Source organism: Pavona decussata, unplaced genomic scaffold, assembly GCF_977016875.1.
Source record: "Pavona decussata unplaced genomic scaffold, jaPavDecu1.1 SCAFFOLD_602, whole genome shotgun sequence".
Classification (NCBI taxonomy): Eukaryota; Metazoa; Cnidaria; class Anthozoa; order Scleractinia; family Agariciidae; genus Pavona; species Pavona decussata.
In genome coordinates this window covers 1,050,700-1,065,431 of record NW_028145860.1, presented here as the reverse complement: position 1 = coordinate 1,065,431, position 14,732 = coordinate 1,050,700, and the positions used below count along the sequence as shown (strand labels likewise).

At 39.8% G+C, this 14,732-nt stretch overlaps 1 protein-coding gene across 1 annotated transcript; it reads right to left on the bottom strand.

Moving 5' to 3' along the window:
- Window positions 1-431: 431 nt before the first annotated feature.
- Window positions 432-14,692, bottom strand: LOC146449250 (uncharacterized). Its single transcript, XM_085101491.1, has 12 exons — window positions 13,538-14,692; window positions 12,949-13,119; window positions 11,950-12,344; window positions 11,462-11,684; window positions 10,434-10,582; window positions 9,816-9,898; window positions 9,251-9,323; window positions 8,688-8,782; window positions 6,776-6,935; window positions 5,129-5,197; window positions 3,027-3,103; window positions 432-907 (listed from the first exon to the last, which is right to left on the bottom strand). The coding sequence occupies exons 1-12, from the start codon at window positions 14,412-14,414 to the stop codon at window positions 739-741; spliced, it is 2,541 nt and encodes an 846-aa protein (XP_084957617.1). The 5' UTR covers window positions 14,415-14,692; the 3' UTR covers window positions 432-738.
- Between the last annotated feature and the right edge of the window lie 40 nt (window positions 14,693-14,732).

Genomic DNA, 14,732 nt, shown 5'->3' with positions numbered 1-14,732 from the left:
TTACTCAGTAGCTTTCACTTGAATGGTCACACTTTAGGATTTCACCCACACACTCAAAAGTTAGAATCACCTTGTACAGCATAATAAACAGTACCACAGGAAAGTACTGCTCAGTAGCTTTCATCTGAATGGTCACACTAGAGTTAGGTTTCCTCGATTCACTAGCTCGCAATGTTAAACGATACTGATATTGTCAATTGTGATTATAAAGTAATTAATGAAATATTTCTGTAATGTGTTTAGCACCATGCTAACACGAAGGTAATTTACTGAACGTCTCTAATAAAATTGACCTATAATGCAGGGAATGTTAAAGAAAAAATTAAAGCAGTATATACAATAAAATCTATTTTTGGTAACTGACAATGAAAAGCCCTCTTGGGGATGTGTTCATTAGAGTTGTATGTTATGATAAAAGTGGAAAGTACACCTTATTTACGTCTTCAAAATAATTTATTTGTGACAGCCAACTCATATACTCTATCTAACCTTCCAACGTTTTGCTTCCAATAATTTTTACTATTTACAGGCAAGAAAATTTAACGCGTGAATCTTTTACTTACAAGGTGTTTCGAAAACACTAACCGTTATTCAGTGGAATCACGAATGAACGGTTACCGCAGAAGTTGATATTAAAAAGAGAAAAGCAAAGTTTTACACAAGTGTTTTGAAGGTGAAAACAGAAAACCACTTTGGGTTCCGAGTCGAGGACCAGCCCTGAGGGTGGAGGACTGGGGTCTAGTTAACGATCACTGTCGTCTCCCGCTGACTGCTAGGTGAAGATCCTCGTAGCCGCGACTTCTTCCCGGCATCCTTTGTTCTTTGTAGGTGCAGCGGTAATGGTAACTTGTCAAGTCGGGGGTAGTTAGGAAGGCGCATGGCATTCTGGTAACGATCTAAAACAATACTAGAGAAAAAGAAAAGTGGTAAGGTACAATGAAACCTCGCTTTACGGAGACTTGTTATCAAGGACAGTTTTCTTGGTCCCCCTCCATACATTTTCTTTAAAATTAACCCGCTTATTAAGGACACTCTGTAATACGGACACTTTTTCTGGTCCCAACGGTGTCCGTAACAAAGGGGTTTGACTTAAGTTCGTTTTCTCAAAGAGGGCGCTGTTGCAGTCCGTTCTGATCAAGGGTTTTCTTTGTAAAAACAAAACCATTGTAAGTAGGCCCCATCTCACAGCACTTTCACTATCACTCTTGTGGGACGTAAAAGAACGACTAGGGAAGTAACAAATCTCTTGCAGTGACCACCCAATTTCGTTCATTCACTTTATCCTGTTTTACAATCCTAAAGAGGGTTAGGACCAACAAATGGACTGACAGCGGCAGCCAGCTACACCTATATAAGCTGACGTCCGGTCCTATTTTCCCAGCAAAAATAATGTAAAACAGACATGTCTGTTGCCCGTTCGTCCAGATAATTATCATCATCATCATCAAGTAAACCAAACCTTATTCCTTATTATGCTACCCACCCAGTTGCCGGGTGGGAGAGGAAGAGGATGGAACAAGCGAAGGTGTTTCGGTTGTTACCCTAGAAGCCCCAATATCAACATACAGTTTCTTTTCACTCTTCCCCACATATTTCTTATGGTACCATTTGGGAGAATTTGTTTACACACGAACGCATTAGTTTTTTGGTGATCATTTCCTACTCCTGACTTGCATGTTTGATTAAGCAGTGCCGGTGTAAGGAGAAAAGCCAAAACCCGTGCCTTCACACGACAAACTTCCTGAAAATGTTCGGTTATTGCTTTTATAAATCCGAGTTTGAACTCCTTCTAGACCCTTCTCGCTGACGTTTCAAGGAAACAGCGCTTACGCCAAATGAGAGTTTGCCAACTCCAAGAAGTTGGTGAGATTAGAGACATGTTCTACGTGTCGCCAACAGATTTACATGTTTGCTAACCGTTTTTACCACGTTCACGACAACTTGTATTTGCCGACACGAATTTGTAAACTTAAGGTGGCCGAACACAGTTTGCACGCGCTTTACAGATTCTGTTGCTGATGCTATTAAGCGCGCGCTAGGGTTGTGGTAAGCAAATTCTATCGATCCCTCGATTTTACACCAAATGGATCACAGAGGCGAGTTTTGCTCTTAAAATAACTCAGTTTCTCGTTTGTGAATCCTTCTGCATTTATCACCGAACAAAGAAAGTGAGTTCACGAAGAGCTAATCCTTTTTGCACGCTTTATATCTCTGCTGAGAAAACCTAATTAAAAGCCACGCATGCGCATTTGACCAAAAAATTGTGACTGGTTGTTTTAATGGAAATGAAGTGTTTTCTAAGGAACCGCTCGTTAGAATTTCGTGAAATTTGACAAAACAGTAGTTCTCTAAAAGCGTAACTCGCCTACAAACAAAAACCAAAATCTAACAGAGGGTAACTTCAAAAAACATTAAAGTGTAAAACCAACATTTACAGGAGATCTCTCTGTTAAAATTACATGAAAGCAGCGTCACTATGTCAGTATTTTGTGGGTTTTTCTGGATACAAAAAATGGAAAAAAATCTAACGAGTGCATTTTCTAAAAATTAAGAAAAACCATTATTTGTGGACGGTAAATAGCTTGCTGCGTTTGCTGCGTTGCCATGGCAACGGCACCTTGCTCAACAAGAAGTATCAAAATTTATTCCTACTTTGTTAATCTTGCACCATGCTTATTTCGGGTACTCAGAAGTAAGTAGTTTTGAAATAATGTTTACTAACACCTGTATACTGGAAAACTAAGTTACCGCAATTCTTTAAGTTGCGTACATAACTGCGATGCTCGCATTCATTAAGCCATTAGTAGTGGAGTTTAAATGGGCCGTCCACTACCTCTGAACAAGGTGATGACAATAAACCCTTGCACTAAAAGCAACAGAAGTAGTGTTCATAACGGACCAATGAGGTAATAGTGAGGTGATGGCTTCCTTGTTTAAATTTGAATTTCATAGTTCACATTTCAATTGCGACATTGAATTGTTGCGAAAATTCCCAACATCAAAAGGTAAAGGTTCATGGCACTTACTTCACAAACTGCTTCACTTCTGCGAGATGTGTCTCGTAACTGTCTCTACTCGTTGGTGGTTTTGCTTTGGCGACAGCCTAAAAAATAGTTCATCAATAAATGTTACATCCTACCCAGTCAATTTTTAACCCTTTAACCCCTAATATCAAAGAGCAAATTGTCCTATCTTAACTCGTCCCCATACTTTTCTTATAAAAGTACTGCGGAGAAGTTATTAAAATATGAAGAAAATTCACATTGGGTGATTATTTCCGTAAGTCTCATGATCTCAGGGGTTGAATAAGCACTGATATTACAAGGAGAAATTTGATGCTGATCACTGTTAGGGGTTAAAGGGACTATCACCTATTTTTACCATTACTTTAAGAAAGCTAAAAGAAATGTTGCAATCAAAGGAAACCCGCAAAAAGGTTCAGATTTGTTTAAAATTACTAGTTTTCTGAAACTGTAAGCAAGTGTCTTGGCTACGGATGGTTAGGATGGTAATGGATTGCAACATTTCAAGCCATTTAGAAAAACTTGAAGTAATCTTGGTGTTTTGGAGCATTTTCTGTGCAAGAAAAAGTACTCAGTTTTAATCTCAGTACAGTTTTGACCCCAAAACGTGAAACTACCAATGATGAAGTCCCTTTAAGCGTATCTCTACAGTTTCGACGTTGAGTCTTTTTCAACCAGGTGCTGTTTGTTTCAAGGCTAATCAAAGTTTTCACGGTGCCGTTACACAAGGCAATTCTCTCTGCAATTTGCAACGCAATGTTCTTACAGTTACAGAATAGATTTTACATCTTTTAACATATCAAACGTATCTCCCAACGTTGCAACTCGCAACAATATCGCAACGCAAAAAATTGTTACGGTAGGATTGAATACCCAGAGACATATCCTACAAAAATCTTTTTTAAAAAAAGCAAAGAAATATCTTGCAAAATCGCAATTCGCGGCTTTCAGACAATTGCCCCCCACCCTACCCCCTCAAAAATATAATCTTGCAATGGTTTACAGCCTAGGTAGCAGGCGTAATCGGGGAGGGGGAGAGGGTGGGATTCCTCCTTTTTCCTCTCACTTTTTCTCGCTCCACCTTCCCCTCCCCCGATTACGACTGCTACGCAGGCACTGGTCTAACCACGTGATCACTGCATGATTTTCCCGCCATTTTCGGCCACCTTAGTCTGCCGTTCGCCGCTTCAACGCGAGAACTGCGAGCCGAGAAAGCCTGCTTCTTCTTAACAGCTTCACCGAAACACAAACATTTTGTTGCTTTTTAATCGTTGCCACCAACATCGTAGTATAACAATGTATAACAACTGGTTTGCTGTTAGCTTACACTCAGATTGGAAGAAGAAAGTACGAAAAAGCTTAAACTGATGTTTGGTTGACGCCTTTCTTCCCTTCTTTTCCTAAACTGGGGCTCGATTTTATGGAGTAACGTCAAAACAGCTCAAGAATACCACATGCAACTGGTAAACGCCAATTTAGTTAACACTTAGAAACACGTTTTGTCTTGTGAAAGACATTTGATGTTATTTTTTTAGCCTAGTGAAAAATAGATGGATGAATTTTTTCCGAGTATGTCTGTCGCTGACTGAAAAAAATTCATCTACCATGCATGTTTTGTCTTTTTAGTTTCTCCTTAATTGAGTTTAATGCCAAAAACTCCAGACGAAAATTAACGGTTTACACAGCCAACAGCAAGTTAGTGTAGTTTTTGTCGTATGTAGGACACGATGTTTAATCTCTCTAATTATTTCGTCTTCTGTGTAAAAGCCAGCAGGGTAAAGAATCCAGACATCAAAATAGCAGGGTTGTTCACACTACGAACATTAGCACAAGGTTTGTGGGAGGCAAATCCGATACAGACTTTGTACGGCGTCAGGTTGTGTTCACACTACGCTATTTTTGCACGTAGAAGTCTCTTTCATTTTTTTTATTTGTCGGAGAAGGAAACGAAGACGAAAAAGAATATAAGATACTTCAACATACAAGTTTTACTATGTACTCGAAGCGGCTCGAAAAACTGATCCGTTATAAGTACAACAGGAGCCATAATTACTGGTTACAATAAACCCACCATGAACAACATTCAACTATCTATGGATTCCTACCTTAAGCTTGGATCCAACGTTAAAACGAGCTGTGTATTTTCCTTGATTGAACGTGAGGACAGTTTTATTCTGAAATTAAAAAAAAAGTGGATAGTTTAACACAACAGTTACATTTTTATTGCACCCTTTGAATATCACGCAAACTCTGAAGTTCAGTTCTGAATAGTGTAACGTCGCTCCATTACAAAGAGAGCCTCTCTTGCTCCTTGTTTGAGACATCTCTGCTCGCAGGTTACTCGAGCGTGTTAATGGAATCGTGTCGTTTTGAAAACGCTTTGAAAAGTACGGCAAACAAAGGACCCTGAAGACAAAACAAACAAAATGGGGGACGAACCAAGCATCACAAGCACGCGAAGTGCCTTTTTGAAGCCGTTGAAATGACCTTCATTGTTTAAAACGTCAGCTAGGACAAATGACGGAAGGGTCAAAACCAACCGTTAGTAGAGTTTTGACTTAAGAGTTCCCATGCCATTATAAAGCACCGTAAAATTGACGATTACGAAGTAGAAAACTATTTCACCATGTTTTGAAGGGAGATTTGAGAACACCAACATAATCTAAAGCCGCCGTTACACGTTGAAACTTTTAGCTGAAACTTGTGTGCAACGGCGCTGCGGAACAAGTTTCAGCAGGCGTTGCACCGTGTAACATGGTCGGTTTCGTGAAACTTTTTCGAACTTCCGTTGCGTTGCGTTTCACAAAAAGTAAAACCGCTTTCTACTTCTGCAACGGCTCGCAACGGTCGCAGTGGTGAAAAAACAGGAGTTTCACCGTGTAACACCACTTCGTGAAACTGGTCTTGTTCGCCGTTGCACACAAGTTTCAGGTAAAAGTTTCAACGTGTAACGGCGGCTTAAGTTAGCGTACTGCCATATGTTAACATATGTTAACGTTTTGTACGAAGAGAGTTCGCCGGTTTACTGTCTTTTTCACGTTCAAAATCCGATTATGACGTAACAAAGGCAAAATTTGCAGGCGCACTTACTACAGTCAACTCCCTTTATTGCGGACTCGGGATCGCGAGTTAGTGTCCTTAATAGCGAGGGTCCGTAATAGCGGGAATATATTTTAGTCAAACGTCTGTAATTTATTTTTGCCGGGGATTTAGTTGCTGTCCGTACTATCGGGGCGTCCGTAAGGTGAGAGTTGACTGTATTAGGGCCTGACCAGGAAATACACTTCTAAACTGATACATAACACAAGGATATACTTTATTATATCTCTCAGTTAGTGCGCGCGGTGTGATTGGTCAATTTTGCGGGCCGTATTTCACTGTACGGCCCGCTAAACTTCAACTAATTCCATTTCGTGCGCGCTCATTTTACCTCAGAGATATAATAAATATCTTACTAACCTCGTTTTCTCAGTCCGTACTGTAAGCTACGGGTCCCCGTTTCTTCCGTTGATTTATGGCCCCCGCACTTCGCCCTTGGGCCGTAAATCAACGGGAAAAAAACTCGGTCCATAACTTACAGTACGGACCTCAAACTCGCTTAAACTGAAGCCGTTGCAACTTCTTCCATGTTTCATGAAATTTGTCGTTCCGAAGCTATTGGAAATCTCGCAAAAATGGCGTTTCGTTTATGAACAACAATTCCTAACTTAACGAAAAAAGTTATAGATTATAGAAAGAAAACGTTTCAATACCTGTGACAAGCATCTGATTGACAACTGCTTGGTAATCGAGAACGTGATTGGTTGAAAAGGAGGTGCGTGCACGTGCTCTTTCAAATTATGCCAGAGCCATTTCTTTTTTCGCGTGCCTCGGTGATCCATTAGAACTCCAAAGAATGGATTTAATACGAGTCTGAAAAAGAACGAAAAGGGGAGGTGCCGTTAGCCATACAGAAATACAAAATATTACGTGCAGCTTGTCATTTTTCACATTTGTCGTTCTCCGCGACGTTTCACGTCTTCTCCCTCTCTTCATATGCAGGATTAGAATTGAGACCCCTCTAGCATCTCCCCTTTAAGCCGCGCCCAAATCCTTCACTCCCAGTATAATGATTTCCCTGAGTAACGAGCTCTTTTCATGTACACCGACTGATGGTTAGAATTAAGACCCTCCTCCCCTCTCTCCATGAAGGTATGCCCATCCCCTTCCCTTCTCTCTGTCACGATTCCCCCAACTAATTCGTCCCTAAAGTAACAAGTTGTTTTCATGTTCGCTAACTGATATGTGATTAGAGTCAAGAACCTCCTCCCATCTCTTATTCAGGCCATGCCAACGCTCTTCCCTTCCCTCTAGTATGATTTCCTTTACTAATTCGTCTCTAAAGTAACAAGTTATTTTCATGTTCGCTAACTGATATGTGATTAGAGTCAAGACCCTCCTCCCATCTCTTACTCAGGCCATGCCAACGCTCTTCCCTTCCCTCTAGTATGATTTCCCCGACTGATTCGTCTCTAAAGTAACAAGTTATTTTCATGTTCGCTAACTGATATGTGATTAGAGTCAAGACCCTCCTCCCATCTCTTATTCAGGCCATGCCAACGCTCTTCCCTTCCCTCTAGTATGATTTCCTTTACTAATTCGTCTCTAAAGCAACAAGTTATTTTCATGTTCGCTAACTGATATGTGATTAGAGTCAAGACCCTCCTCCCATCTCTTACTCAGGCCATGCCAACGCTCTTCCCTTCTCTCTAATATGATTTCCTTTACTAATTCGTCTCTAAAGCAACAAGTTATTTTCATGTTCGCTAACTAATATGTGATTAGAGTCAAGAACCTCCTCCCGTCTCTTACTCAGGCCATGTCCACGCTCTTCCCTTCCCTCTAGTATGATTTCCCCAACTGATTCGTCTCTAAAGTAACAAGTTATTTTCATGTTCGCTAACTGATATGTGATTAGAGTCAAGAACCTCCTCCCGTCTCTTACTCAGGCCATGTCCACGCTCTTCCCTTCCCTCTAGTATGATTTCCCCAACTGATTCGTCTCTAAAGTAACAAGTTATTTTCATGTTCGCTAACTGATATGTGATTAGAGTCAAGACCCTCCTCCCATCTCTTACTCAGGCCATGCCAACGCTCTTCCCTTCCCTCTAGTATGATTCCCCCAACTAATTCGTCCCTAAAGTAACAAGTTATTTTCATGTTCGCTAACTGATATGTGATTAGAGTTAAGACCCTCCTCCCATCTCTTACTCAGGCCATGCCCATGCTCTTCCCTTCTCTCTGTTATGATTTCCCTTACTGATTCGTCTCTAAAGCAACAACTGATATATTATATGATTATAATATGGCGGGTGTCTCGTTTTGCTACTGCTCATCTCCTAATGGTCCGAGAGCCTCTAGATACCTACTAATTCAAAGGTATTTTTGCGCGGTTTATTACTACATGTATGAGGGAAAAGAAGATCTTGGCAAAGGCTATTCAAATGCAAAAAGAAAAGTAGGGGTATCCACGCAATTCTCAGAGATAATTTAGCTTCAATTTGGCTTCAAATAACCCTTGCTAAGATATTGTATTAGGAGGCATCGTCCCTAAGACCCCTGTCTATCTTCCCTATAAGTGACCTCCCCCCCCCCCTTCTCTCTCTCAGTGTTAGCCGTATTTACCTGACTGATCCATTTCTAAAGTAACAGGTTCCATGTCCTGATGGTTCAAATATCGCTAGCATCTGGGATGGGTTTGATTCGCTATTTTCATCGTCCTAGTTCACAAAGAAGCAAACAATTTTTTAGTTCGTAGATAAGAGTATTTTAGTCAATAGATTATAACCTGGGGACTACACCTTTAGGATTTTGCAAGGGATCAAGGTCGACGCAGATGAATGAAATCGCACTCAAACCTCTAGACTGCGAGCAGTTGAACTTTTTTCTTCATATCACGTGTACAAAGTGATGCATTTTTTTGCAGCTCACAGCTTCGTCGCTCGCTTGACCCATCGCACGCGCTACAGAACTTAGGAAAAGAATGAGACTGCTTCCAGTCTATCAAACCATCGACTACTAAAGGCCACCCTTCCAATGGCCAAATCTACTTCTCAAAATTTTTAACTTGAAACCTCCCCAGACAGCTACTATATTTTTGTCCAAGACGGACATTGTAGGGAGATTCAACTGCAACCAAATACAGAACAAAATAGCTGCATCAGACAGTCAAAATAGTGTGTACTTACATCATACACTATGTATGTGAACTTCCCTTTTTCTGTAGCAGTGATCACCACTGCAATATTGCCACTTGGATAGCTGAACAGAGAAGTTAAGAATGTAAACTAAAGAAAGTACTTCATGAACGGTATAATAAATAAACACCAACAGGCTAGAAAAATTCACTTTAGCTGAGCTCTGTATATTTAGCTTGATTCAAAAGAAATAAATTTCTGAATGGATATGGAACAGTAACAGAACGCTAAGGAACATGCATGGTTTTTTTAAACTGAGATTTTTTAAATATTTTACCTCTCAATATCCTGTCAATATCCACAGCTTAATGAGTGAAACAACAACATACTCTTTCGAGGCACATCATTCATGCAGAAGCAATAGATTTTCTTAAAAACTAAATCCGAATTTCTGAGGCGATTAAACTCTCCCAAACAGATATCCACCAAAATGAACCATTGGGTGACCCCAAATCAGTGAATAGACTCAAACATGGTGAAAATAATAATAATAATAATAATAATAATAATAATAATAATAATAATAATAATAATAATAATAATAATAAAAGGATACTAGCAAGTTCCTGTGCCATCTGGAAGGAGAAGAAGAAATCTTCTTTTATTGTCATAAAATCTCTCCAGAAATTGTTGCTTCCTCTGCAAGACAAGAATATGCATGGGTAATGGATCTCCAATTGGGGTCTGAGCACTTAAGACATATATTTGGGGCACAAAAAATGAGCAAAGTGAACCACAAGAGGATTGGGGCATGGACGAGACTTGCTTGCAACCCCAGATTGTAAAGCTCGCTTGCAGGCTAACTGCCCACTGGCTAGTGTCATTTACATCATACACTTAACGTATGGTCCCGAGGGAAACAGTTAGTTTTGTCGAGGGGAACGTCAGGACTCGAGGGAAAAAAAACAAAACTAACTAGTTTCCCAAGGGACCATACATCAAGTGCTTTGTTATATATTTAGACTTTCCCTTCAACAACCACAGCAAAACAAACAAACAAAAAAACCAAGAAGGCAACAGCTGCGGAATTGTATTGGGATACATTTGTATTTGACCAGGGGCACATGACCAAGAATCAACCAATCACAGTGCTCGTTTTGTTGGGTGAAAGTCTAGGTATATAACAATAATTATTATTTTGTAACTGCTAAAAATATTCCTGTATGTTACTTACAAGTGGAAGTGGATTCACTTCAATGACAAAAGGATCTTGAATTTGCTCTGTGTCTGTGGAAGATGGAGTTTCTGGACGAACTGTCCAACCTTCCTCCATGCACTTGGTAGAAGCCAAGGAGTATGTGATGGTCTTCATCTGACGAGTCACTTAACAAAACAACATGAAGTGAAGCATATATTAGATTTCATTCTCTACCTCAACTGGCAGTTCTGGTACCCCTTTACTGCATAAATAATATTTCGAACATTGAAAATTCCCCAAAGCATCTGAGATTTAAATTTGCAACACTACAAAATTGCAACAAAGGTCTCCTACATTTATCAATGTGCTGCTTTGATACACAATGTGCAGTTCCAGAAATAATCTGTACCCAAAAAAAAACAAAAAAATAAATAAATAAAATAAAATAATCTGTACCCACCCCACGGAAGGTCATCAGAAATTCCTAGGGGGAGGGGGGTCTTAAAAGTCAAAATTTTAGAAGAAATGTAAGAACCTGGAGGGATGAGGGTGCAAAATAAAAAACCTTTCATGGGGGGAGTATGGATATTTTCTGGAACTGCACAATACAGGGAGGCTCCGCCCCAAGGTCCAGATCGATCCTCACCCTTTTATAAACCACTTTTGACCGAAAAGGTACCCTTTCATATACATGTACCTTCCACAGAAAATAGTTCCCCCTTTCACATTCCTATCATAGGAACATTGCATCTCATTTTGGTGCATCTGTTTTAAACAGTTTTGACAGTTTTCCCTTCCCTTGTTTATACTACAGGTCATGAAGTCCCTGCCGTTTTCTATACCTCCACAGGGCAGGCTAAGAAAAGTATCCCCTTCGGGCAGAGCCTCCCAGTGTAGTCCATCATATGGACTATCATTATTCCCCCCCCCCCCCCACCCCATACAAACCCACAAACAGCCACAATACCAAGTTCTTATTATTATAAGTATGATGATTCATTAGTCTGCATTAGCTAAGCATAGCAGGTTACAGCCTGTTTAATTGAGGGCGTGCTAAAACTCACATGCATAGAAGTTAGTTGGATTAGCCCCTGCTGCCCTTTGTCTCTCCATTTCTCGTTCTCTGGCTCGTTCTGCTGCTCTTTCCTTTGCTGCTCTCCTTGCAGCTTTGGTGCCATAAGGTGCGTGTGGTTTGATGTCAATCATTTCATCAGTCATATGACCAGAGTCATTTCTCTGTGCAAGCTCGAATTTTACAAGGCGTTCATATTGTGGACAACAGAAAAGCTGAAAAGAAAAAATATGAGTTTTTATTACGCAACTAAGGCAGTCCGAGGCCCATAACTAAAATCAACCAATCAGATCGCTCTAATGCCGGTCAAATATTTTCCAATTATTGGACTGGGTATTGTCCTAAATGATCCCGCGTTGTGTCCTGCTTTCAACTTAAAATCAGTATGGCAGAAAAAAGTCATGTCAACAACTGACATTACTATGTGACAATAAATATCAATAATATGGATTACAATAACATTAATATTTACAAGATTACCTGATCAGGAGTCAATCTTTCCAATTCTTCAATGGTTGGAAATGGCAGTATCTCCTCTTGACAAAACATGCAAGGACCACTGGTCATGCTCTTCTTTAGCATATCACTCTTAGCAAGTTCTTCTCTATCTTCAACCTCTTCATTTGACATTGGGGGGTGTTGCGACTCTTTCATGTACTGCAAGATTGTTGGAGGTCCAATACTTGGTAGCAGATATTCCCTTGCAAGGTCATAATTTTCATAATCTTCTGAATCGCTACTGGAATCAGGCTCGACTGTGGTTGGTCGGAATAGAACATCTTCTCCCTTAGGAGTGCGTGGTAGTGAGGAGACGACAGATTGACGGGATCTTGGAACTCCACCAGAAGACTTGGATTTGCTTCTTCCTGTACTTCCTACACAAGGAAACAATGATTATTACATGTACACTGTATGTAACAGTTGTACTATAAACTCATTTTACATGTAGTAATTTTGACGGTATTGGCAGTGTTCTGATATCTATGTTAGGAATGTAGTGGATGATAAATGTAAATTTGAGACTTTGACAGATGGCCAGACTACATATAAACCCTTTTCTGTGCAAGCCTAAAAATGTTAAACAAAGACAGCTTCCAACTACAGTGTTTGAGTAGTTCTAAGGTACCTCAATACTTCCTTAACCTTGTAAAATAATACCTGATGATCAATGACATACCAGTAGTTAAATAACAACCACTAAGTGACTTAAAAATGAGACTGCAAGACCTGCAAAATTCACCCAAAATCTTGCTAGACACCTGTTGGTTTTGAAATCTCAATCACAGAAGGCTGCCACTTTAGTTACTAATTGGTTACTTAATTAAGACACTGATTACAAATGCAAATTCGTGAAACAAGCACACTAGAATAACAATAATCATGATAATAATATTGTTAATTATTGTTTTTAGAATGGTTATTTCAATTTAAAGGGAAGATTAATTGGATTCATAAAATTACATATACATCAATATTTACCTTCCTCCAATCCAGCCAAACTTAATCTGGCCTCATGTCCTTCGTCTACCTCTGGGAGTGATGAGTTATCTTCATCTTTTCCCTGAGCAGCTTGATCACTACACACTGAGGCTCTTCTACTTCCAACTGACTTTTTCTTCCGTCGTTTTATGGAGCCTGCATGGCTGTTTGCTAAAATGTATAATCTTAAAGTTAACCCAACATAGAACCTTTACAACCTTCTATAGTAAAGGTTACATTTGAGACAGGAATTTTGTTTTTTATAAGGCAGATTTTAAGACAGTACAAGTTTTGCTTTTGAGTATCAACATTCAACACTGCCTTCTTTCTATGACTGCTACAGCATCTAAATTGATATACTGCAAAATCTTATGACATCTTACACAAACTATCTTCTGTTATGCATTGTTCAAGATGCACAATGGAAGATAGTTCGTCGAGACACATAATGCATCTTTCTACTAGAGACGCATAACCAGATGAACAAAAAATCTTTGCCCAAGTTCATCCAGATGGATAGTTTATCCTGTAATATAAAAAACAGCCATTGTCATTCACACTGATCACTTTGTCCAGTTTAAGTTGTTACCTGAAGGAGACTTGGAAATAGAAGCTCTCCTTTCTTTTCTTTCAGCCTTGGTGATCATGTCCTGGTACCGTAACATGTCATTCATCCAACTCCATTCAGTTTGCGTAGAAATTGACACCACTTCAACTGTGGTGTTACCAGTATGAGATATTAAGCTCTTTTCTTTTTTCAGGAAATGATCCTCATCTGAAGCTTGAAAAGAAACCTCTCTTTTATCTGCTATAGAGGATGTCGAACTTGCTGAAGACGGCCGACTAGTTGAAGAGTCTTTGTTGTTAAAAAAGTTAATTTCTTGTGACGTTGGATCTATTTCCTCTGGAGCAGGCCAGGTACCCTTGTTCATTTGTTGGTCATTTTTGTCTTGTAATGGAATTTCATCTGTTTTCCTGGTATTTTCAGAATTACCAGATTGTGCTTCAGGTCCTGAAAACATTTTAGGATTTACAGGCCCTCTAGCTCGACTAGTTGACGAATCTTTGTTGAAGAAATACATCTCCTGTGGTGTTGTGTTTATTTCCTCTCCGGCTAGCCCCACCTCCTCTTTCATTTGTTGTTCATTATGTGAAGAAGCTTCACCGGTTTCCTGGCCATTTTCAGCACTATCTGCGCTTACCTCACACGCCGCTATTAAAAGACCACGCATACCAGATTGTGCTATAGGTTCTGAATACTTATTAGGCCTTACAATCCCTCTGGCAGCCACATCGGCGGAAACTTTATCTGGATCCTCCTGCTTTAAATCTACTTGATTTGCTGTGAACACATCATCTTGTAAAGAACTCGTCCTGCTAATTACAGAGGAAGCGCCTGAATCTGGTCGTGTAATTTCTTCGCCCTTAGGTACTGAATCCTTTAGATCTCTTTCGTCTGCACTCATTTTACAAGCTTACTATGTTTAGGAATTCAGAAATATGCCAGAACTAACACCTCTCAGCCATCGCGTCAAAAATCCAAGCGAAAATCCTAATGTCCCTTCTAATATCAACTCCTTTTACCACAACTGTGTAAAAATATACACGTTACCAATTCCGTTGGCAGGTTTAGATTCTCAAATTTCCATCGATCGAGCTAAAACGCGGATAAAAAAAAGTCCACAAAGTCGAAAACTCAACTTTTCACGAAGCCAAACATCAAAATGCAAGTCGATTTCGGTTGCCATGAGCAGCAAGCCTCGATTTCAAACTGACAAATGGTA